Source organism: Schistosoma haematobium, chromosome ZW, assembly GCF_000699445.3.
Source record: "Schistosoma haematobium chromosome ZW, whole genome shotgun sequence".
Classification (NCBI taxonomy): domain Eukaryota; kingdom Metazoa; phylum Platyhelminthes; class Trematoda; order Strigeidida; family Schistosomatidae; genus Schistosoma; species Schistosoma haematobium.
In genome coordinates, this window is record NC_067195.1 from 3,434,436 (window position 1) to 3,459,281 (window position 24,846).

General features: G+C 37.8%; 1 protein-coding gene across 1 annotated transcript in view; it reads left to right on the plus strand.

Moving 5' to 3' along the window:
* Positions 1-18,725, plus strand: part of MS3_00001046 (uncharacterized protein) — a 40,938-nt gene extending 22,213 nt beyond the window's left edge. The window contains exons 10-16 of the mRNA XM_051208569.1: positions 2,169-2,534; positions 6,327-6,887; positions 7,809-8,597; positions 9,535-9,763; positions 12,302-12,588; positions 15,347-15,576; positions 17,759-18,725. Of these exons, the coding sequence (XP_051070165.1) occupies positions 2,169-2,534; positions 6,327-6,887; positions 7,809-8,597; positions 9,535-9,763; positions 12,302-12,588; positions 15,347-15,576; positions 17,759-17,768 (2,472 nt within the window). The 3' untranslated portion in view covers positions 17,769-18,725. The remainder of the gene's footprint in view (positions 1-2,168; positions 2,535-6,326; positions 6,888-7,808; positions 8,598-9,534; positions 9,764-12,301; positions 12,589-15,346; positions 15,577-17,758) is intronic.
* Positions 18,726-24,846: the final 6,121 nt, after the last annotated feature.

Genomic DNA, 24,846 nt, shown 5'->3' on the forward strand with positions numbered 1-24,846 from the left:
TTTTATCAGTATAAGGTTTTTGGAGATTATTAAGTTATTGATTGAGATCTTGGACCGATTGATGTTAAACCACCATTAAAAACCTGGAAGCACTGGACGGCCGTTTCGTCATATTGTGGGACTCCTCAGCAGTGCGCATATACAACCCCGCTCGCGGGATTTAAACTCAGAGCCTTCAGTCTCGCGCGCGAACGCCTAACAACTAGACTACTGAGCCGGCTGGCGTCCAACGGTGTTAATGTCTAACCTCAACCAATCCACAAAATTACGCGACCATCAACCTCATTACAATGGAAGATGGGTTCGAATCTCGCGGGATGCGGGATCGTGGATGCGCACTGTTAGGGAGTCCCACAATAGGACGAAACGACCATCCAGTACTTCCAAGTTTCCAGTGGTGGTTTAACACCAATCGGTTCAAGATCTCAACCAATAGCTGCTGTTTGTTTGTTACTGTTTTTTTTTTCCATCGTTTTTCTTTACATCTCTTCGATTAGTATGCATTTTCCTTCTAACTATTCATTGTTCAAACGATTACTGTCTTCGGAGTATATGATTCTAGATAAATATTTAAATTTAAGTAAAAAGTTCCCCGCAAAAATCATTCCAATTTTTGCCAACCCAACCAAAATCTATTAAATAAATCATGGTTGTACAAGTACGATATTGAGCTTGAATAGCAAAACAACAACGTAAATGATAAGGTTTAGAAAGTATTAATAAACAGCTATTTCATCCTTGTCTGGTACATCTCAATATTGCTTGTTCATAAAGCAACGGTATTCAAGTTCTTTTTGACAAGCTCTGTTTTTTTAATTCACTTAGTTGGTATTCAATTCTCCATATTTTTATTTTTAGTCAGCTTGTGGGATAACATGATACTACACATTCTGTTTTATTTATCATATATTCGCACCTCCAGCCTAGTTAGATCCACAGGGTACTCACTGTTATCGCCAAATGAGTCTTTTCGAAATGATTTAATCACTTAATCTTATCACAGACTAAGATACAACAATGTTTTACCACTTGCTGCCACCCTTTTTTGGTGGAAGTTTATCATAATAGTTATGATTTTTTGAATTATCCTGTTTGATATTTATCTTATTACACTGGGAATAGAAGTATTTAGGCTGTACTGTAAAGTCAACTATGCTCACAAAACATGGGTACTTTTTCATGACTCCTACCCACAGATAACCTTGAGACTATATCTTATTAATAACAGTTAGAGCGCACAACTCTCAACTCGTAGATCGCAGGTCCGAACTCTTGTTCACTATGTATTTATTTATATAAGCCACACTATTTGTACAACGGCTAATGAAGCGACTCTACTACCTAAGTAAAAGTGGATGGGTTGAGGTTCAAATATGTGGCACATTAATTTTAAAGTTAATTACTGTAGACGTTAAGACGCCACCTCAAATTTCTGTACCTACCTTGCGAAATTTTTAGTTTTATAGTTGTAACTGTGATTATTCAACTTTCCTTCTGAGTTACTGAACTGCTGAATAGTCTTAAGAATCGAAAATTATTCATTGGTAACCTGTTTTTGTATTGATTTTTTGAATGTTCCCATTGATGCTTAGGAATTCAATTGATCCGTCTCTTATTGAGATATGTGGATTGCCTCGAAATTTCCTTAAATCATAAACGCTATAAGCAGAGATGGATGGTGGCTTGTAGTGAAATTCAGGAGTTTATTTTTGTCTTATTTGTAACTCGTCAGCTGGATGTACCTGCGAACGGTAGTGGGAGTAAATATCAACTCTAGGATGCAGCTACATCCAGCTGACCAGTCCCAATTAGGACTAAACGCGTGTCCTTCATTCCACTGCTAGCCACTAACCATCTCTGCTTATAATACACATTGCTAGTTATACTGGTTGATAATTAATATGTGTCAACGTTTCCTATACATGATAGTTGTTTAGTTAATGAAATAGCTTTAGTTAAAATTAATTGAAATAAACTGTGCTCCTGATAATCTTTTAATGACCTCGATTGAACTAATAATCATGATTAATTCACAAGAATATCTGAAACTACTTATGTAATATATGGTAGTAACATATATGGTTTTCTTAAAAAAAATCTAATGAGTTCAATTGGTATATATATGGTATGGTTCTCGCTAATCATGTTCATTATCTTTTACAATAAAGCATAATTCTTCAGAGAAGAAGGCTGATATCGTTTTATCTCAAGAATGGGGATCGGATATAATTCATACTGAGATTTTGTCTGAAAAAGTTCAGTATAGCAATCTTATTAATAATAATATTAGGAAGAAAAACACTAAATCCAGTCTTTTTACTTCATCAAAACGTAATATACGGGGTACAGATTATAAAACAAATACCATCACAAAACAAAAACGGTGTAATTCAAAGCCTAAAAATCAGCTAAGTATGGAGCAATCTGTTGAAAGTCCTTTACACACTGAACAACAACGATTAACTGTCTCAGAACTGGCAAAAACTGATATACCCCAGTCAATACCTTCATCTAAGTGTGATGTTACTAGTGAGGTTAGTGTTTATACTCTTTTTATTTCATATCGCTTTATTTTGTTAACAATAATAATACGGCCTTTCTTCAGGATACTAACAAACTCAACGAATTCAAGATAGTCCTCAGCAATAAGTTCCAGGCCTTTCATGATCTACTCAATGGAGAAGGAACTACTGCGGAGAGCAACTGGAAGGGGATCAAAGAGGCAATCACTTCAACATGTCATGAGGTCCTGGGTCACAAGAAGCACCACCACAAGGAATGGATCACTGTTGATACACTGGATAAGATTCTAGAAAGGAGGAACAAGAAGGCAGCGATCAATACCAGCCGAACAAGAGCAGAAAAAGCCAAGGCACAAGCTGAATACACGGAAATAAACAAACAAGTGAAGAGGAGCATGAGAACCGACAAACGTAAATATGTGGAAGATTTAGCAACGACGGCGGAAAAGGCTGCAAGAGAAGGAAACATGAGACAATTGTATGACACGACAAATAAACTCTCTGGAAATCGCCGCAAACCAGAACGACCAGTGAAAAGCAAGGAAGGCGAGGTAATCATCAACATTGAAGAGCAACAAAACAGGTGGGTAGAACACTTCAAAGTACTGTTGAATCGACCAGCTCCACTGAACCCACCCAACATCGAAGCAGCACCCACGGACCTCCCAATCAATGTTGGCCCACCAACAATTGAAGAAATCAGCATGGCCATCAGACAAATCAAGAGTGGCAAAGCAGCAGGACCGGACAACATTCCAGCAGAGGCACTAAAAGCAGACGTAGCGGCAACTGCAAGGATACTCCACATTCTCTTCAATAAGATTTGGGATGAGGAACAAGTACCAACAGACTGGAAAGAAGGACTACTGATCAAAATACCGAAGAAAGGCGACCTCAGCAAGTGTGATAACTACAGGGGCATCACTCTTCTCTCAATACCAGGAAAAGTCTTCAACAGGGTATTGTTAAACAGGATGAAGGACTGCGTAGACGCCCAACTTCGTGACCAACAGGCAGGATTCCGTAAGGATAGATCGTGTACAGATCAAATCGCAACTCTACGGATCATTGTGGAACAATCAATTGAATGGAATTCATCACTCTACATCAACTTCATTGACTATGAAAAAGCATTTGATAGCGTGGACAGAACAACACTATGGAAACTTCTTCGACACTACGGCGTGCCTCAGAAGATAGTCAATATCATACAGAACTCATATGATGGATTACAGTGCAAAATCGTGCATGGAGGGCAGTTGACAAAGTCGTTCAAAGTGAAGACCGGTGTTAGGCAAGGTTGCTTACTCTCACCCTTTCTCTTTCTCCTGGTGATCGACTGGATCATGAAGACGTCAACGTCTGAAGGGAAGCGCGGGATACAATGGACATCTAAGATGCAGTTGGATGATCTAGACTTCGCAGACGATCTGGCCCTTCTATCCCAAACGCAACAACAGATGCAGGAGAAGACAAACAGTGTGGCAGCAGCCTCAGCAGCAATAGGTCTCAATATACACAAAGGGAAAAGCAGGATTCTCCGATACAACACTCCATGCACCAATCCAATCACAATTGACGGAGAAGATTTGGAAGATGTAAAAACCTTTACGTATTTGGGCAGCATCATTGACGAACAGGGTGGATCTGATGCAGATGTGAAGGCGCGGATCGGCAAAGCAAGAGCAGCATATTTACAACTGAGGAACATCTGGAACTCAAAGCAACTCTCAACCAACACCAAGGTCAGGATTTTCAATACAAATGTCAAGACAGTTCTACTGTATGGGGCAGAAACCTGGAGAACTACAAAAGCCATCATCCAGAAAATACAGGTGTTTATTAACAATTGTCTACGCAAAATACTTCAGATCCATTGGCCAGACACTATTAGCAACAACGTACTGTGGGAGAGAACAAACCAGATCCCAGTGGAGGAAGAAATCAGGAAGAAGCGCTGGAAGTGGATAGGACACACATTGAGGAAAGCACCCAACTGTGTCACAAGACAAGCCCTCACATGGAATCCTGAAGGTCAAAGGAAAAGAGGAAGACCAAAGAACACATTACGCCGAGAAATGGAGATAGACATGAGAAAAATGAACAAGAATTGGATGGAACTAGAAAAGAAGGCCCAGGACAGAGTGGGTTGGAGAATGCTGGTCAGCGGCCTATGCTTCATTGGGAGTAGCAGGCGTAAGTAAGTAATATTATGATAGTGAGGTTGAATTATGTGACCAATAAAATGTATAATTAAAACAAATGATTATAGGTGAGATGTTGCATTGTCTGTGTTAGACAGTGGTTTGATTACAAATATTTGGTTGTTTTTCTAATGGAGAAAATCACTATATTCATGCTTTCAAACTAACATTAAACCGAATCTTAAATGTTAATAGAAGGGTGGGGGAGGCAGCTATCACTCACTTCATGAAAGGATATTTCTTCTTGATAAACCTGAAAATAAAGCTGTTATTAGTGATATGTGACCGTGACTTTGAATCGCACTGGACATCTGTTTAAGATGGGTCGCATGCGACCTTTTTTGCTAGTTCTTGATGTATTAGTTCCGTAATTTTGAGATTTACATCCGGTAACTGAATTTCATATGTTAAATTGTTTGTTGTTGTAGCGTTGAATTTCTCTAGGATCTCTGGAGATCCTGATTGTCTGAGGGAAATCTGTTACTGCCGTTACACTCCACTACAGTAATCACCGAAACTTTTCCTTGGGATCTTAATTTTTCTGCTTTTCGTCTTACCACTCACCAGCCAACCTACCTGATGTTCTAGGATATGGGAGAATGTAATCCGGACAACATAGGTCGATAAGGTCTCTTCGACCATCACATCAAGGTACCACCTACGGTCGGTTTCCAATAATGCGATTGTGTTGATTACTATGGTACGAAGTTCTTCGTTGTTACTGACTGACTGGATCTAATCTAATTCATTGATTTGTAAATGTTTAGATTTTCCCATTATTAATGTTTAGGATACAATTGATCAGTGAATTATTATTTATTGTAAAACATATTGAGATTGATAAATTGTGATACGTTATAATCTTTTATTGTACTTATATTATCACATATAATGCATTCGAATAGAACAATCTACAACTAGTCTTAAATGAATATTAATGATTATAAGAGTGTTTGTAATGAATACTGAATAACAGAGAGTTGGTCGATATTCTGCTAATCGTTTAGTGAAATATATTAACATTTATTTAATTGTCAGCATGGAGTTGTTGAGATTGTTGAAATTCATTGAAATCACGAACCGATTAAATTAGACAGTCATTGAATACCTGGAACCACTAGATGGTCGTTTGTCATCAGTGCACATCGACAACCCTACACGCTGGAGTCGAACCAAGGACTCTCGGTTTCACATGCAAACTCTAACCTGTTCGGGTGCGTTTGTGAAAATTTTACGACCCTTCGCTGTACAAGTTACAAAAGTTTAAAATCGGAGACATCGTGATGGCTGGCAATATGCATTGAAAAGAATGAATATTATTCAGATGTCGACTTCTGAAACACTCATATCTAACTGGCAATCATTCAATATTTATCGTCAGTATCGATCAAGAAATAGGTAACGGAAGCTCGCTGAAATACCTTGTACTCAGAACTCTATATTGTACCCAAAATATAATATTGAATAAAGCTAATAATAATTATAATAAACCGCTGAACCAGGATCCCGTTTAACTGGTTTCGCTTAGTATATTGATTTTTTTTTTTACAAAAGATTATGAATGCTAACAATTTATATTTCTTTCTGTTTTCTATCCCAGCGATCTCAATTAACACCTGATGATAATGATTGTAAACTTCGTCGTTACATTGAACAATGTTCATTATTTCGTTCCACTAGATCAATCCGAAATCGACCCACTGAACGTGTCACCAATTGTACTTTACCAGGTTCTTTAGGTACTGTAAAGTTTCGTAGTCGAAAAAATAAACAAAAGTTCACATCAGTTATTTCATCAATTCATTTAGATAGTCCTAATTCAGATTCGGAACTACAAGATTGGAAGTGTTCATGGTCTCTTATACATCATGATAATGATGTCAATTGTAATACTAAAAAAGTTACTAATCAATCAAGTTATAATCGACCTCGTGCACCACATATTCCTAGTCCATTACATTTATCAGGAAGTATTTTAAGCGAAGAACCTTCTCAATTATTTGATGAAAAATTAGAACAAATGAAAAATGAATCAAATATTTCTCCATCGAAAACAAATAATTCAGCAATCAAAACTATCAACAACAATATCCATAAAAATAATTCATGTATTTTAGAATCTGCTGTCAAATTAGCTGGTTTTGATGAATCACCGGAGAATGTAAGTTACAATATAAACTTCTCTGTAATTTCTTCCTTAAACCTATTACCCCTCACGGAGGAGCGTAAGCCGCTCATCAGCATTATCCATCCAACTTTGTCCTGGGCAATCTTTCCCAGTTGCTATCTATCCTTTTCTTATGTGCGTCCAATTCTCAGAGCAGTGTTCTTCGACCTTCCTCTTCTTTGTTTCCCTTCAGGATTGTAAGTTAGGGCTTGCCTCGTGATATAGCTTGATAACTTCCTCAATGTGTGTCCTATCTACTTCCAGTCAAACGGCTCTCGTTCTCGCTCTCAAATCTTCCTGAATAGAACATGGAGCATGTTTTCAGTTGCTTCTATGTCTGGTATATTGCCAGATCCTTCTGCTTTCCCACTCTTTATTTGCTTTATTCTAAACCAGTAATGTACTTGGAATCTAAGATCATGACTGGACGAATGGCATATTAACCTAGTTTGATCACCTAGTACCTTAAGATTGCATTTCTTTAAGTTGCTCGACTATCTTGTGGCATAACCTCCTTCTGTCGAAAGCTCAGGAAATGATTCTCCTAAAAAGAAACCAATTGCTTCGGTCTAAGGGTCTGAACATTATCAATAACCTACACACAAATATGACTAGCCTCGGCAAATTCTTTCTATTTTGTTACATATTTAGAGATTAACTTAATTCTTTCCCAACCACAGAATCGTTTAACCATTTTGATGGCTTATTAGATTATAATTCCTTGTCTTATTTCTTCCCAACGGATAGTATCATCAACTGTTATGCATCAAAAAGGTATACTTCAAAACCGAATACATAAACTTTCTATTACAAAGGTCTATATTTTTATATTTTCCCATCGTCGTTTGATGAGAATATATTCACTGTTATTGTCTCTTTCAAAATTTACCATCTATTTTTCCCCTCCAAATTTAGGATCCTTTAGTGAAGAATACATTAAATATTAGTGAACGCCTATCTCTACCATCATTTTCTGATCTTACACCTAATTCATTTAATGCTAAAATTTGTATCGAAACAAAAAGCAGTAATGAACAACAACAGTTTAGTCCATTATTTCCTACTTCTACTTTACCAATAACATCGTTGTCTGATGAGTATACATCATCACCTGTTTTAATGAAACCTAAAAGAAACCTGAGAAATTCATGTACAACTAGAAAAAGAGCATTCACATCGCTTACTACTACTTCAGCAACCAATAATGGTGTTGATAATGATGGTAAGGATTGTCTAGTACACAAAAATTCTAATAATAATAATAAGGTAGGTAGAACTAGGAAAACATTACCATCTATACCCAAAGAAAATAATCTATCATTGCCTACAGATAAAACAATTAAACAGAATTCGAGGAAGTCAAAATTTGAAGTGAATAATAACTCTCCTGAAATGCCTGTTCGACGATCTACACGACTTATTGTACAGTCTGATAAAAGTTGTAATAAACCTCCCCTTGCTGTTGCTTCAACGTTGCAGCATCATATACCACCTATTGTGAGTATTCCAGAAGATAAGTGTAGTAGTAGAAGGACTAGGAGTAGCGCTTTAATCAATTTAAAACCAGAAAATACCGCAAAAAATCAACGAAAAAGACGGATGACAACATGTACAAATGAACCGAAAGAAGAAATTCTTAAAATATCAAACACTGATTTCAATAATACTTCCTCAACATCTACTGGATCATCAAGAACCAACATTGTAAGTTTTGCTTGCAATATAAAATATGCTACTTGTTCTCACTTAAGTAGTTATTTTCATTGACTAAAATATTACGAGATACCATCTCAATATATAAGGAAATTCTTCGAAATTAAAGTTTTCGTTTTGATTAATAACTGATATTTTGATGGGATATAGTGTAATGTAATTGGTACTATTCAACTCATCTGATTCATAGGAACTTGTAAACATGATGTATTTTCCTATCGTTTAATCATGTATTCGGTTATAAAAAACTTAAGTTTTCTTCGTCCGTACACTGTCAATTATCCCATTCTTCTTAACCAGCTTTTAGTCTGTCACTTATCGTCAATGTATTATCTTATATAAATGTGTATCTGTTCGATTTGTTGTACATTACGTCAGCACCGCAAGTGAGGTATTCGTGGCCTTATGTCTGACTCCGGTTAAATCATATCCTAATTTTTGTCGAAATATGCATGCTACCAATCCTCATATATTTTTATCGACTTAATTTGCATTACAGAATAATGAAATAAAATAAGTTGAATACGAGAATGAGTTTTGAATAAGTATATTTTGCACAGCTACTGATCCAAACAGACAATCAGAGGAATGAAGTGACACGCAGCGGTAAAGACGAGTTAGCCAATTCCATTTGATCAAGCGCGACTCAATATTTATAGTCAGATAAAAATAATCAAGACATGTAATGAATAGGATGAACAATTAACATTCTCAGGGTCACTTAAGCGTCGCCCAAAGGCCATCCATAAATTATGGTCTCACTCTTATTCTTTAATAATCGATCATCACTTCAAACACCGATTCGTTCTTAACTCTCGCGAAAAGGAGACATTTTGTTAATAATAATAATAATAATAATAATAATAATAATAATAATAATAATAATAATAATAATAATAATAATAATTTTATATTCTATTCTCCACAGACTAATTCCATTCAATTAGTATTCAGTGGTGTTGAATCTTCAAGTTATTCAAACATTCTAAAAAAACTGAATGCATTTGAAACAGAAGATCCTACACTTGCTGACTATTTAATTACTGATCAAATTAAACGTACCTTAAAAGTATTATATGCTAGAGCACGGGGTATACCAATTATTTCAGTGGAATGGTTAAAAGCATGTAAACAATCACGTAAAGGTTCAAATCCAGGTGAATAATAATTCATTTCTTTTTTTCTTCATGTTTATGCTTAGGTTTGTCATTTCATATAGCTATGATAATTTGTTATTTCCTAGTTTAATTTTAAAAAGTAGCTAACATTGTCAAATTCTGAATGTGCATTTTCATCCCGACCATTTTTGCTACCTTGACGTGGTGGTTGGGCTTGCCTATCGTGATGAAGCAACCGAGCTATGCTGATTGGAACAATCGTCCCTCAACATCCTACCATGTCAGACAGGTCGGTTGAAGAGCGGTAAGACTAAAAGCAGCAAATCCAAGGTCCGAAGGCGAAGTCGTACTGTTGACTGTACAGAGGTGTGACAGCAGTAAGGGGTGGTTCCTTCAGACAACCAGCATCTGCAGCGATGCTGCCTTCCCCCAAGGAGGGGTGGGGTTAGAAAAGGGCGACTCTAAAAATGCACACCTCACCTTATCCCACGGATATCCGTCTCCGACGGCAATTTCTCGACAAGTACGGAGCTAACACGAAAATTACCCACTAAAAGGTCATGTGTGACCGACCTCAAGCAGTTGTCCCTTGGGCACTGCGGTCACTTTGTCGGGTCACTAAGACCACCTCTGCTCCAATTTCCTTTTCAGGTGCCCTCAGAAGAACGCTTCCACGGTGTGGGCAACCGGGAATTGATGACCGCCTTCATACCTCTAACAGCACTCAAGACTGGCATTTTCATCACATTCAGAATTCATTGACTGAATTTGCATATATTTCAGTATTAATAGTTATACATAAAGATTACGTTACTGATTTAATCCACTTAACATTTTGTTAGAATATCGTTGTGTCTGATTTAAAAACCAATCAACAACCCCACTGATAACACAAAATAGAATGATTCTATATTTATTATTCAACTCAGTTCTACGGTGCTACTGATTATGAATATAGTGAGCTCAGGCGCTTTGAAGGTTATTTTAATAGTTGTCACTTTTCGATTGCCAAAACTTCGTAAAAGAATACTTCTTCTGGAGGTATCAGAATAGGAGACTAAGTTAAGAGTGATCTTGGCGGCCTCAGATCGTCACTACAGAGCCCAAAATACGATTGCTGGGAGCCTATCATACATAACATTTCTATGAGGGTTTTTTTGATGCATTATCTCCGTGCTTATCGACAAAACTAAACTTTATGGAGTAAAGTAAGGTTTGCTATCTTCATGATCGACCTTTTCCAGTTCCCCCTTTTTTTTAACAAAAAAAAACCAGCATTCACTAATCTCATCATATATAAGTAATATCGTTTCTATAGTCTACGGTTCTATTCAGCTGCTATTTACTTTCTTAATACTTGACTCCAGCTTAACCATCCATCGGTATTAGATTCAAATAACATAGGAGTCTGCATTAATTAAAAGTCCAAATAAAGTATTTATAATCAATGTGTATATTTATAGTTTCTGGTTAGCGTTTTTTTAGCGAGTTAGTTTTCTACGGGAATACAGTGGACATCTAGGATGCAGCTGGACGATCTAGACTTCGCAGATGATCTGGCCCTCCTGTCGCAATCGCAACAACAGATGCAGGAGAAGACAAACAGTGTGGCAGCAGCCTCAGCAGCAATAGGTCTCAATATACACAAAGGGAAAAGCAGGATTCTCCGATACAACACTCCATGCACCAATCCAATCACAATTGACGGAGAAGATTTGGAAGATGTAAAAACCTTTACGTATTTGGGCAGCATCATTGACGAACAGGGTGGATCTGATGCAGATATGAAGGTGTGGATCGGAAAAGCAAGAGCAGCATATCTACAACTAAAGAACATCTAGAACTCAAAACAACTGTCAACCAACACCAAGGTCAGAATTTCCAATACAAATGTCAAGACAGTTCTACTGTATGGGGCAGAAACCTGGAGAACTACAAAAGCCATCATCCAGAAAATACAGGTGTTTATTAACAATTGTCTACGCAAAATACTTCAGATCCATTGGCCAGACACTATTAGCAACAACGTACTGTGGGAGAGAACAAACCAGATCCCAGTGGAGGAAGAAATCAGGAAGAAGCGCTGGAAGTGGATAGGACATACATTGAGGAAAGCACCCAACTGTGTCACAAGACAAGCCCTCACATGGAATCCTGAAGGTCAAAGGAAAAGAGGAAGACCAAAGAACACATTACGCCGAGAAATGGAGATAGACATGAGAAAAATGAACAAGAATTGGATGGAATTAGAAAAGAAGGCCCAGGACAGAGTGGGTTGGAGAATGCTGGTCGGCGTCCTGTACTCCATTAGGAGTAACAGGCGTAAGTAAGTAAGTAATATTTGTAGTTAACCTAAGAATGAATCAAAACAGGATTATTTCACCAGTTGTCGAAGTTAGGCAACTAATCCAATCCACTTGTACTATTCCTTACGTACAATAATTTCAACTGACTTGTTAACCATTTGCTTTTGTTTCTAGTTTATTCATTGTTCTGTTTTAGATTTTCTTTATGATTTCTTTATATTTCTTTATGTAATTTCAACATGGAATTCCTTCAATAAAATTCTATGCTCAGATCCACTTAATTTTAAATTACATTATTATAATACACAGTCTATGCATACTACAGTTTCAAGTGAACAGTCTACACGATGTCATTCCTCATTTGTGATGAAATTATCTAGAAATAAACAAAAAGACCAATTTGAAGAAACAAATGAATTCTTATGTGGTTGGTCTTTTTGTTCAACTCCAAATGTTTTACCATCTTCTATGGATTTACAAAAACTTACAGAGTTTGCTGGTGGTTATTGGATGTCTGATGAAGATTTATGTAATACTATGAAGAATTTGAATGATATAGTAAGATTCTTGTTGTTTTTCTTCATTTTTTTGTTAGTATTTTCGTTATTGCTGAGTATATTGCATAACAGTTCGTTCTGTTTTAACTTAGAACTGTAAAATGAGATCTTCAAAGAAAAATAGAGAATACTTATAGCCTGTTAGTAATTTGATCAAGACTCCTTTGAAGCGTTGCTCATGAATATTGTATTCATTAAGTTATCAATTCTGAAGTTGAACACAAGGTACACAGTAAATATGAAGTGATTAGGGCAAGTGTTACGTATATCCAAACACCGCTTATCCAGACGAGGGATATTATCTGGTCTAGTAAAAGATTGGAAGGAAACTAGAGACACTCTAACTAAAAGATTGGATCAGTTATGAAGTCATTGAATTTTAATCTGTTCTTATTGGGGTGATCTAGAAAATTGCTTGCAAAAGACAAGCAAGCATCAGGAAACACTAGGAAGCGTTTCATCCAATCAGTGTTCACGTGGAGTCTTGGCCAAAAATATCAAGGAAAAGAAACGTCACATGCAGAGGCTCTGATTGGCTGGCTGCTACACTGCTACTATGTTTAGTAGCATTCCAGAATCTTCTAGCAACCTAAGGACATTTAGAATATTATAAAAATCCTGTATTTTCTGTATTAAAATGAACCTTGGAGTAAACTACTCGCATACTTTGCGTCTTTCTCTCTCTCTCTCTCTCTCTCTCTCTCTCTCTCTCTCTCTCTCTCTCTCTCTCTCTCGTGTTCAGGTCGCTGTATAGTTCTAGCTTGGTGGCTACAGAATAGCTTAGGAGACCAACATAGCGTTCAGTCCGCAAGACTTATCAGTTCTATATTGGTCAGTTCAGATTACTAGGTTAGTGTCTCAGATTATCGTAACCAAATGGTTGATGAAATTAGTTCATATGACTTAAAATCGGTTTCAATGGCATAGACACATTTACTCTTTATCTCCTTTTTAATATTAACTATACAGTTACTACTTCTATTAATCTGGGTTTTGTCTTGACAATTTTTATCTAATCAACTGATACACATACATATGGCATTTTCTATGTTGCTTATCAATGACTTCTAATTGTTTTTATACGATCAATTACGAAATATGTAATTTTCAGTCACTTATACCTATAATACACTGATGAAATGGAGACTTAATCGATAAAATTTGATAAAAACGTAAGTAATATTATGTAATCAATTCGTATGAAGATTTTATCATTCAAATACAATAACCATTAAACACAACTGTATTATCTAAATTCAACAGTTCCTACTTATGATGTCATATTACTTACTTACGTACTCCTATTATCCCTCGAGGAGGAGCATAGTTCGTTCACTAGGATTCTCCATCATTATATGTATTAAGAAATCGAATATGATGTGTGGGCGAGAATGATAATGATTGGTTGTCTATTTAGTCAGACATGTAGATAGTCTGACAGGTGTCGGATGAGTTATATATTCCCTTATCCTTATTATTATAATGACACTTACTTATTATTGATTGTTCATTGTTGTTGGATTGTGTCGGGTTTTTGGTGTGGAAATATATTTACGTTGTGGTCAGGTTAATCACGTGTTCTTGATCATCTGAGTTGTGTTGAAGTCCTGTAGAATAGACACTGGGAGGTAATCTAGTGTAGATAATCGTTTAAGGTAATTTGACGTCCCATACGTGTAAACGTTGGAAACTCAACCGTTATAACATTAGACAAAGTAAAACCGAGCGTTATAACAGAATAGAACATTATAGTTTCATGATTATCATCTAATTCCACTGGTTGAAATCATGAGTCAATTAAAGCTAGACCACCATGGAAAACCTGGAAGCACTGGATGGCCGTTTCGTCCTAGTGTGGGACTCCTCAGCAGCGCGCATCCACGATCCTGCACCCCGCGAGATTCGAATCCAGGACCTATCAGTCTCGCGCCAGGCGCTTAACCAACTAGACCACTGAGGTGGCCGGCATTCAACGGAGTTAACGTCCAACTTCAACCAATCCACGAAGTTGCTCCAGCGTACACCATTGTCTTCAGTGAGCTGATATCTCACAACAGTCCTAGTTGAACTCCACAGGTAACGACTTCTCACTCGAACTCCAGGAGTGTCTCCTGAAGTCAGTCACTAGTGAGTAGGTGATTATTATTATCAGGATGTGTTTTGTGGAGATTTTTAGAAATTTCACTTGTTAAAATCATGAGTCGATTGAAGCTAGACCACCATGGAAAACCTGGAAGCACTGGATGACCGTTTCGTCCACGACCCCACACCCCTCGAGATTCGCGGATGTGCACTGCTGAGGATTCCCATACTAGTATGAAACGGCCATCCAGTGCTTCCAGGTTTTCCATGGTGGTCTAGCTTCAATTGACTCATGATTTCAACAAGTGAAATTTCTAATAAAAAAAACTCCACAAAACCCATTTCGATAATATTATCTAATTATTGAACTACCGATTTGGAATTCAATGATCTGGTTAAGAAAAAAACCTTTCATAAAGGTAACCTATCGTGTGCATGAAATGATTACTTTTTATGTTTGTTTTTGTCAGCCAATTTTGTATTAGTATGATGTGAGTATCAGCAAGAGAACCTATGAACCTCAGGAAGACATAATATGTAATTGACGACTGTTTTACAAAGATTCATTTCACAGTCATAATAAGAGAATTCTTTTAAATTTCGATTTCTCGTTATGATCTGATTTTATTTTCCCATGGTAATCTCTTTTTCTCTTTCTTACTGTTGCAATTAACTAGCCTATTAAATCAGTTATTATCACAACTAAAGAAGAATATCATTCTATGTTATTGTTGAATTCAAAATCATCTTGTAAAAATTCCCGACTTTCAAGAAATTCAAAAGAATGCAAACAAACCACTCCAATTTTACGCGCTTTATCTTCATTACTTACAGTATCTACTGATTGGTTCTTACAGACTATTATGAATCGTAAATCTCCAAATTGGCCTATTGATTCACAATATAAGTAAGTTTCAATTCGATTATTCTTTATCATAATACAATGTTATTTGTGGTCATTATTCACTGTTTTATTACATATTTTATAGTCAGTCAGTAACAACGTAGAACTTGGTACACACGTACATCATTTCGAGTTGCCGTACCACATTGACACAGAGATACAGTTGTCGGTTCAAATCCCATCGTGGTAGGGTAGAGGTAGTGAAAGTATAAGCAGCAATCGGAAACATTAGGGTTTGGAGATGATAGTCAAAGAGTATAATCCAGTGAGATAAATTTGCAAAGAGGAAAATTAAAGGTACATGAAGAATTCAGAAGATTAGAATTTGGGAGAACACAAAGAGTGGATGCACCTGCGCCATTGTAAACGACTTTGAGCCATGTCATTCAAGGTCTCTAACCATCGGTTACTATCATCTCGCGGATCCCAAGTAGTCTACACCTACCAACATGACAAAGTCTATTTGTCAGTAACTTGATGGATTTGTGCCATGTTTCGGTCTGGCTGCCTCTAGCTTTCTTCCAACCTACTCCTATACCAGTGAACATCGCACGTCGGGGCAGTCGGTGATTGGGCATACGTAACACGTATCCCAGCCATCTCATCATATCTTATGTATATACCATGTGTAAATTATCGTAGTTATATCTTCCAAGTCGGAATAATTGTTCATTCAAAACGTTTTTCTTAACAAAATATATCAGTAATTATATATTCACTGCATATTTTTCATATAAGTTTAAAACAATTAAACTTATGTGTAAGGGATTTATAGAAATTATTAACCATTTCACAGTTTACAACATGAACTGAATTCAGCTAGACATTTATTGACAACCAAGCAACATTGGACAATTGTTTTATTCTATTACAGAATACGTTAACAGTACTCATGCTATTACCCCACCGGTGATTAAATCCAAGATTTTCAAATCAGTCTGTCAGTCAGTCAGCTACAACGTAGGACCAGGCACATTTATGCATCGGTCCAAGTTGCCATACGTCTTTAACACAACAAGATGGACACCGGATTCATAAAAGTAGCTAATTCAGAGGTGGTAATATATAAAAGAAAGATTGCAGGAAGGAAGAATTAGTTCATAGAAAGAAAGATATGAAGCAATTTTAATATCTTAGTTTAAGGGAAGATAGAGAATGTATACACATGCGCGATTGTGATCGATTCTGAGCCATGTCACCAAGAATCTCTAACCATTGGCTATCATAGTCTCGCGGACCCCAACCAAGTATTCTGCATCTACCAACATGGCTCAGACTAGAAGTTAGTGACTTTGTGGACTGATGCCACGTTTTGTTTTGGCCGCCCCTAACTTTCTTCCAACCATCTTCAATACCGGATAGCATTGCACGTCGTGGTAATCGGTGTTCAGGCATACGTAACACGTGGCCCAACCATCTCAGTCGATGAAGATTCACAACCTCATCAACTGATTTACCATCATTCCCTAATACCTTGCGTCTAACCTCACTATTACTTACCCGGTGATCCCAGCAGACGCCAGCAATATTTCTAAGGCATCTGTGATCAAATACTAGTAGCTTACGAGTGTCTTTTACTCGTAATGGCCATGTTTCGCTGCCGTAAATTAAAACAGTATACTCGTCCTTTTATTGATAGACGGATATCTCGCCTTCGCCATAGGTGACATAAGTTGGCAAAAGCCAAGCGAGCTTTTCGAATCCGTGTTGAGATTTCGTCAGACACCAACCCATTAGGGCTGATCAGACTGTCAAGATAAGTGAAGTTGTCGACGCGTTCGACTACTTCACTCCCTATCCTTAGTTCAGGTGTTGATGCAGGCCAGTTCGGGAGCAACAACTTGCATTTAGAGGGAGAGAAGCGCATTTCAAACATTCTGGCATTGTTACTCAGTGCTACCAAAAGACTCCGCATTCTATCAGCGTCTATACAGCCGTTCTTCATATATCTTCCATACTAACAATGATTATAGGTGTATATACATCTTGTTGGGAAGTTTCATATGTAAATGAAGCAGAATCATTTCACTTTTAATGATTAATTAGCTAAAGTCATTTCATGAAATAAATCACAAAATTATCAGGGATTCTCATTGTTTTGTTCATGTGTAAATGTTAGTTATACAAAATCATACTTTCTTTTCATTTGTTTACCGTGGTCTTTCTGTTTGCCTACTTTTTACAGGATACAATGAATCTAATTCCCTCAAGTCATTATATATATAGCTCTCATGCTCCTAAAGGAAGCAGTCTCACCAGACGGGATATTGTGTACATGATCAACCCTGTTCAATTATCGTACTTCCTGCTACTACTACTACTAATAATAATTGATATATTCTTAATTATTGTCACATTTATTATCTAAATAATTTGCCTACTTTTGCATTGAAATCATGAATTGATCTAAGTTAAAACACCATTGAAAACCTGGAAGACTATTTCGTCCTAAAGTTTAGACTCTTCAACGGTGCACATCTATAATTTCACATATAGGATTTGAATCCAATGATGGTTTAAGTTAGATCGGTTTATAATTTCAATGGAAGTTAACAACCTTCACAACTTCATATTGAAAATCGGTTACTTTTGTTTATTGTAATGTTTATTTTATTATTCTCAAATACCTATTTGATCGTATACTTTGTTGTTTATGGATTGAAAGAATCAATGAATTGTTTTGCTTTATTTTATTTCAATAAAGGTTCGTAGTTTATTTTTAATTTTCGAACTTATAAATAGATTTGGCTGAGACATTCCAATTGGTTGTACACTAACAACTGATAAATCTTCTGATAGGCTCTTCTAATAACCTCTGACTAACTCAACACGACAACTTGAACACGAGAGAAAGAGCGCGAAATATAGAAAGAACTCTTTACTCCAATGTTAGTTTATGTACAGAAAATTTAGGGTGTCTATGGCATTTCAGATGGCCTTGGGCTTCTGGAAAGTCCTGGAACACTACTAAAAGTAGTAGCAGAATAGGCAATCAGAAATGTGACATGTGAGTTTTCACTTTCTATTCAATGTTGATTGGATACAATGTTTCCCAGCGAATTCAAGGCTTCTTTGAACTGTTTTAGAGGAATTTTCTGAGTATCTACAACACAAAACATTCCACCAGTAAGACTTTATATCTAGTTGAACTGCGGGCATTTCAGTCAGTCATCTACAACGTAGGACCAGGCACATATATGCATCGGTCCAAGTTGCCATACCTCATGAACACAACAAGATGGACACCGGATACATAAAAGTAGTTAGTTCAGAGGTGGTAATATATAAAAAAAAGAATTAGTTCGTAGAAACAAAGATATGAAGTGATTTTAATCTCTTAGTTCAAGGGAAGACAGACAGTGTATACACCGACGCCATTGTGATCGATTCTGAGCCAAGAGTCTGCAACCATTGGTTACGATAGTCACGCGGACCCCAACCAAGCAGTCTGCATCTCCCAACATGGCTCAGACTAGAAGTTAGTGACTTCAAAAACTGATACCACGTTTTGGATTGGCCACCCCTAACAGGCATTTCAGTGGACACTATCTTCCTGTTGATTAAGATAAATTGTGATTTAGCACAAATAGGACTCTATAGATTCATTCGTAACCATTCTAAAATTATAGTCGAAATGAATAAACGAATGATCTGTGCTAATTGACTCAAAGTTCGAATCAATTCTTCAATACAATTATTCCAACGATATAACAGTATAATTTAAAATCCAGAGTCGGCACATTACTGTCTAGTTGTCCAACAGTTTAAATGTTGATTTCCAAGTGACTCACGTCATGTCAGATGTGGAAGGAGACGCTAACTGTATTACTGAATTTTAATTTCATATATAGTTAGTTGTTTTTTTAAATTTTAATATGCGTTACTAGTTTTTCTTCCAAGATACAATGCTGGTCGGAGTGATCATAGGTGCAAAGAAATCAGGGGACGGTCAATCAACGACATAATGTCTGTTGTATCCTCGTGAAGATTAGATTACGGGTAACTTCTGAGGACTATTATTGAACTAATATTATATATATATTGTATAACTGTTCAGTAACTAGATTACGTATATCTATATTACTCTTATTATAAACTTTCATTTGACTTATACTTACGTACGCCTGTTAATCCTCGTGGAGGACCATAGGCCATACACCAGCACTCACCATCCAACCCTGTCCTGGGCAATCCTTTCAAGCTCTTTACAGTTGTTAGTCATCCTTTTCATATCTGCTTCTATTTCCCGATGTAATTTGTTCTTTAGCCTTCCTCTTCTCTGCTTCCCTTCAGGATTCCAAGTTAAGGCTTGCCTCGTGATGCAGTTTGATGATTTGCGTATTGTATGTCCTATCCATTCATATTGTTTTTTCCTAATTTCTTCAGCTGAAAGCTGTTTTGTTCTCTCTCACAGAAGGCTGTTGCTGATGGTATCCGGTCAATGGATGTTGAGTATCTTTCGTAGACAACTATTTATAAATGCTTGCACTGTTTTGATGATGGTTGTGGTAGTTCTCCAAGTTTCAGCTCCATACAGTAGAACTAATTGTCTCGACGTTCATATTGTAGATTGTGACATTTGATATTAGTTGAGAGTTGTTTTGAGTTCCATGTATTCTTCAATTGTGGGAATGAAGCCCTTGCTTTGCCAATCCTCGCCTTTACGTCTGCATCTGATCTTCCTTGTTCATCGATGATGCTTCACAGGTAAGCGAAGGATTCTATATCTTCCAGAGTTTCGCCCTCAACTGTGATTGGGTTAGTGTTCTCGGTGTTATATTTGAGAATCTTGGTCTTTCCTTTGTGTATGTTGAGGCTTACTGATTCAGAGGCTGTTGCTACACGAGTTGTCTTCATCTGCATTTGTTCATATGTATGCGATAGGAGGGCCAGGTCATCTGCGAAGTTCAAATCGTCTAATTGATTCTGGGTTGTCCATTATATGCCATGTATTCCTTCAGATGTCGAGGTCTTCATAATCCAGTCGACCACCAGGAGAAAGAGGAAGGGAGAGAGTAGACAGCCTTGTCTGACTCCGGTCCTTACTTGGAATGCATCTGTCAGCTGTCTTCCATGCACGACCTTGCACTGTAGTCCGTAATATGAGTTCCGGATAATATTGACAATCTTCTCAGGAACTCCGTAGTATCGAAGAAGTTTCTATAATGTCCTCCTATCTACACTGTCAAATGCCTTTTCATAATCAATGAGGTTAATGTATAGTGACGAGTTCCACTCAACTGATTGTTCGACGATGATCCGTAGTGTTGCAATTTGGTCTGTGCACGACCGATCCTTACGAAATCCAGCTTGTTGATCTCGAAGTTGGGCGTCTACTGCGTCTTTCATCCGGTTCAGCAAAACTCTGTTAAAGACTCTCCCTGGTATTGACAGTAGTGTGATGCCTCTGTAGTTTTCACATTTGCTCAGGTCTCTTTTCTTTGGAATCTTGACGAGGTGCCTTTCTTTCCAGTCCATCGGCACTTGTTCCTCCTCCCAAATCTTTTTGAATAGAAGGTAAAGCATGCTTCTAGTTACTTCGATGTCTGACTTCAGTGCTTCAGCTGGTATGTTGTCGGGTCCTGCTGCTTTTCCGTTCTTGATTTGTCTGATGGCCATTCTAATCTCTTCCGTCGTTGGTGGATTGACATCTATAGGAAGATCTGTGTGCGCTGCTTCGATGTCCGGTGGATTCATTGGAGCCGGCCTATTCAGGAGTTCCTCGAAGTATTCTACCCATCTGTTACGCTGTTGTTGAATTTCGGTGATTGGTTTGCCTTCTTTGTCTTTGACCGGCCTCTCTGGTTTACTGTATTTCCCTGCTAGTTTCTTCGTTGTATCGTGAAGCTGTTTCATATTTCCTTCTCTAGCAGCTTTTTCTGCCGTCGTTGCTAGTTCTTCCACGTATTTCTTCTTGTCGGCTCTAATGCTCCTCTTCACTTGCTTGTTTGCTTCTGTGTATTCAGCTTGTGCTTGGACTTCCTGTGCTCGTGTTCGGCTGTTGTTAATTGCTGCCTTCTTGTTCCTCCTTTCTTTGATCTTGTTCAGAGTTTCTATGGAGATCCACTCCTTATGATGGTGTTTCTTTAGGCCCAGAACCTCTTGACACGTTGACGTTAATGCTTCTTTGATGCCTTTCCAGTCGTCCTCCATAGTATTTTCTTCTTCCTTCAGTAGATCTTGTAAGGCTTGGAACCTGTTGTTGAGAGCTATCTTGAATTCATTGAGTTTGTCAGTATCTCGAAGGAAGGCTGTATTGAACCTTTGTAGTGCTGCTTGTCCAGTTTTTCTTTAGCTTCAGTTTTAATTTGGCCACAACTAGGTTGTGATCTGAAGGTATATCAGCTCCTCTCCTGGTTCTCACATCTTCCATTGTCCTTCGGAATTTTTTGTTGATGCAGATATGATCTATCTGGTTCTCTGTAGTGTAGTCCGGTGAGATCCATGTAGCTTTGTGTATACGTTTGTGTGGAAATATTGTGCCTCCTATGACCAATTTGTTGAATGCACACAGATCTACAAATCTTTCTCCATTTTCGTTTCTCTCTCCCAGTCCATGTCGTCCCATGATATCTTCATATCCGGTGTTGTCTATTCCAACTTTGGCACTTAGATCACCCATCAGAATGGTGAGGTCTTTTGTTGGGCACTTTTCGATTATTGACTGCAGCCGCTCGTAGAATTGATCTTTGATGTCGTCGTTGCTATCATTGGTGGGTGCATAATATTTGATAATATTCATTGTGATCCTCTCCTTTGTTTTGAATGATGCTTTGATGATTCTGGATCCGTGAGATTCCCATCCTACAAGTGCATTTCGTGCTACTTTGGACAGCATAAGACCGACTCCCTGAGTGTGTGGAGCGTTTTCCTCTTCGTGACAGGAGTATAGTAGCATTTCTCCCGTAGTTAGCCTTTGTTGTCCAGCTTGGGTCCAATGGGTTTCGCTGATTCCCAGTACTACCAAGTTGTATATCCTCATTTCCGTTGCTATTTGACTGGTCTTCCCGATCTCCCACATTGTTCGAACGTTCCATGTACCTATAAAATTTTTGCTCTGATTGTTAGAAGGGGCATCGGCCTCGTGACTTCCGAAGGAACTCGGCTTTCACCATGAAGCGTCATAATTCTTCTAAATGAAGACCTTCTAACTCCCAGGGCAGAGTTTAAATGGTTTGAATTATTTTTTCTGGTAAGCGTAGTTTTAGCGAGTTAGTTTTCTACGGGATGGGGACGCTAACCCCATGCCCAACCCTCCTCCTTTACCCGGGCTTGGGACCAGCAGTAACTCTGGAAGAGCTACAGGCGGAGTTATTTGATTTATAGGCTATTATTATACCATTTACTGTTTTTAAGTTATACTCAGTTTATTGGTTACCGTCTCCCACGTTTTGGCTAGATCTTGTATGAATGTTATTTCGTATTTTATGGTGTGATGAGGTCTGTTTGGCTGGTATATAAACCAAGTACGATTCGCATAGTGGAAGCTGTTATTGGTTTTCTGGACTCAACTTGCAGGGTTAGGCGAACAAAGGACCAATAAGAACGCTAGGCTGCTCATACCGGTCGAATATTATTGGTTCTAGCACAGTGCTAAGATTGTATAAATCATATTTCGATTGGCGAATAAATCACGTAATAATTAGCCGACCTTAAAGTCACAACAATATCAATATATAAAATCACTGATTGTTTGGATTAACCCTGGTTGGTATGTCCGGATTTTCTCGTTCAAATTTGTAGAATAATCGCAGTGTATAATTGAACACTAAAAGTAATATGGTCCTAAATCATTTACATTTCCGTCCGATGCTTTGATATTCTTTAATCTCCTGAATTTAGCGTCATATTATACTTCTCATTGATTCCTTTTGAATTTAATATACAGAAAGCTTTAGGAAATCTATTTTCGATTAATGATTAGCCTTATAGAGTGTTGATATCCATAGCAGGTTACTTATTTGCTTACTTACGCCTGTTACTTCTCGTGATAGACCATAGGCTGCCCACATGCACGCTCTATCCAACCCTGTCCTGGGCAATTCTTTCCAGCTCTTTCCATTTGTTATTCATCCTTTTCATATCTGCTTCTATTTCCCTATGTAATATATTCTTTGGCCTTCCTCTTTTCCACTTCCCTTCAGGATTCCAAGTTAGGGCTTCCTCGTGATGCAGTTTGATGATTTGCGTAATATATATCCTATCCATTTCCATCGTCTTCTCCTGATTTCCTCTTCAGCTGGAAGTTAATTTGCCCTCTCTCATAATAGGCTGTTGGGGGTGTATAAAAGTAATTGAAGTAGTAGAATATCATTGATTTTGGTTAACAGTGCATACATGTTTATCTACAACAATCTAACGTTGTGTTAGTTGATAATCTTGTAGATTTATGGTAATTAGAGAGAATATTATGTGTAGGCTAATGCATTCGTTTATGCGATGAAATTGTAAGCTAAACTGTACTATATTCATATAATATTAGCACATATAACCTGATTAATTATTTGTCAATTGTGTGAATAAGTTCATCAGTCAGGTACAACGTAGGACCAGGCACATATATGCATCGGTCCAAGTTGCCATACCTCATTAACACAAGATGAGGTATGACCGTTATTGCTACCTTGACGTGGTGGTTGGGCTTGCCTATCGTGATGAAGCAACCGAACTATGCTGATTGGAACAATCGTCCCTCAACATCCTACCATGTCAGACAGGTCGGTTGAAGAGCGATAAGACTAAAAGCAGCAAATCCAAGGTCCGAAGGCGAAGTCGTAATGCTGACTGTACAGAGGTGTGACAGCAGTAAGGGGTGTTTCCTTCAGACAGCCAGCATCTGCAGCGATACTGCCATCCCACAAGGAGGGGAGGGGTTAGAAAAGATCGACCCTAAAAATGCACACCTCACCTTATCCCACGGATATCCGTCTCCGACGGCAATTTCTCGACAAGTACGGAGCTAACACGAAAATTACCCACTAAAAGGTCATGTGTGACCGACCTCAAGCAGTTGTCCCTTAGGCACTGCGGTCACGCTCTCAGGTCATTAAGACCACCTCTACTCCAGTTTCCTTTTCAGGTACCTCCAGAAGAACGCTTCCATGGTATGGGCAACCAGGAAGTGATGACCGCCTTCACACCTCTAACAGCACTCAAGTTCATATCTTGAAAAACGTCACCGGTTAATTCTTGACGTTTCTATCAATGATAATAGATGTTAACTGCATTAAGAAACGATAAGATGAATAGAAATGAGTTGAAAATTTACTAAAC